The following is a 1247-nucleotide window of genomic DNA, read 5'->3' as shown; positions in this document are numbered from 1 at the left end:
AATGTTTAATGTTTAAACACTCTTTAATACCAATAAATCGGTTAAAAAAGGCGCCCGTTTTTAATTTCCAAATGGAGGCCGAAGGAGTAATTAAAAAAAACTGGCAACCACACTTTTCTTAATCAGTAGTGTTTTTAGAGTTGTTTTAACATAATTGCCAAGAATCTACCCAAAATTTTGCTTTTTCTACACCAGACAACAGACTATAACATAGGCTCTACTCCTTAAACCTTAGATTATGTGAATAGTAATCAATTAAAGGAATTCCTTAACAACATTTATATTCCTATATTATTGATTAATTATTTACTATAGAATGTAGTAAAACGTATCAGCAGGCTCCTAACCTCTATATGATGAAAATTCTCCAGTGCCAAGCCATCGGTACTTGCTGAAATCTAGGCTATTATGTAGGCCGACATAAACGCTATCATTTATCTTTGAATCCTGAAGTCTTGTCGCAATCAAATCCCTTTCACTACCGGAGCTTACAACCACAAGATCACCACCATTCTGTTGACAGATTGTTCTTGCAGCAAACCAGCTCATTGGCGTAGTAACTACCAAATAACATCTGTCATTCCATGTTTTCCAAAGGGATGATGGGCAGTGAGGTGCGGCTATAATGATATAGTAACAAATAGTCACACATTCTAGAACATATTAATTACCTTACTTTTATTGAATTAATATATCTATTTTCCATTGGTGCTCCTGTAGGGTAAAAGGCCTAGGATTATAGCACTTTTGCAGAAAAAGCTGGATACTTAAGATTATTAGTAATTCTGTTCCGACTTAGCCCATTTGAATTACCTATTTCTTTGTTACCATCACAACCTTACTACAGGCTTCAGTCCAATGATTGTAAACTAAAGCATTCAAACAATAATTTGGCTTTTAGGTAAATGGATTGTATACAAAAATATGTTTGTTTGGGTTTTGGATAATGGAAGTCATATAAGAATTACATTTTCTGTGCTTTTAGATAAATAGAATGAACATAATAATTAGGTTTGCTTGGTTTTTAGATATATGGAATGACTGCAGTAGAGTAGCACTTGTAATAGAAATCCTGGGCCACTATAAAGGGCGGATTTTTTTGTTAGGGGTTGGAGGCAATTAAGAATTTCAGAAAATAATGTTGATCATTTTTTTTTAAATTTAGGCCAAAGGCTTACTATTCTATTATTTCATAGTCATACTTATATACGTATAATCATAAAATAATGTGTAAAACACATTGGCAA

General features: G+C 33.0%; 1 protein-coding gene across 1 annotated transcript; it reads right to left on the bottom strand.

Moving 5' to 3' along the window:
* Nucleotides 1-347: 347 nt before the first annotated feature.
* Nucleotides 348-620, bottom strand: LOC117108444 (C-type lectin domain family 4 member C-like; the record flags this gene model as incomplete). Its single annotated transcript, XM_033250452.1, has 1 exon — nt 348-620. A coding segment is annotated over one exon (273 nt), but the record flags the coding sequence as incomplete, so codon positions are not given.
* Between the last annotated feature and the right edge of the window lie 627 nt (nt 621-1247).

Source organism: Anneissia japonica, unplaced genomic scaffold (genome assembly GCF_011630105.1).
Source record: "Anneissia japonica isolate Jap-2015-1 unplaced genomic scaffold, ASM1163010v1 scaffold100795_len1239_cov127, whole genome shotgun sequence".
NCBI classification, from domain to species: domain Eukaryota; kingdom Metazoa; phylum Echinodermata; class Crinoidea; order Comatulida; family Comatulidae; genus Anneissia; species Anneissia japonica.
The sequence above is the reverse complement of the archived record's forward strand: the minus strand, read 5'-3'. Positions and strand labels throughout refer to the sequence as shown.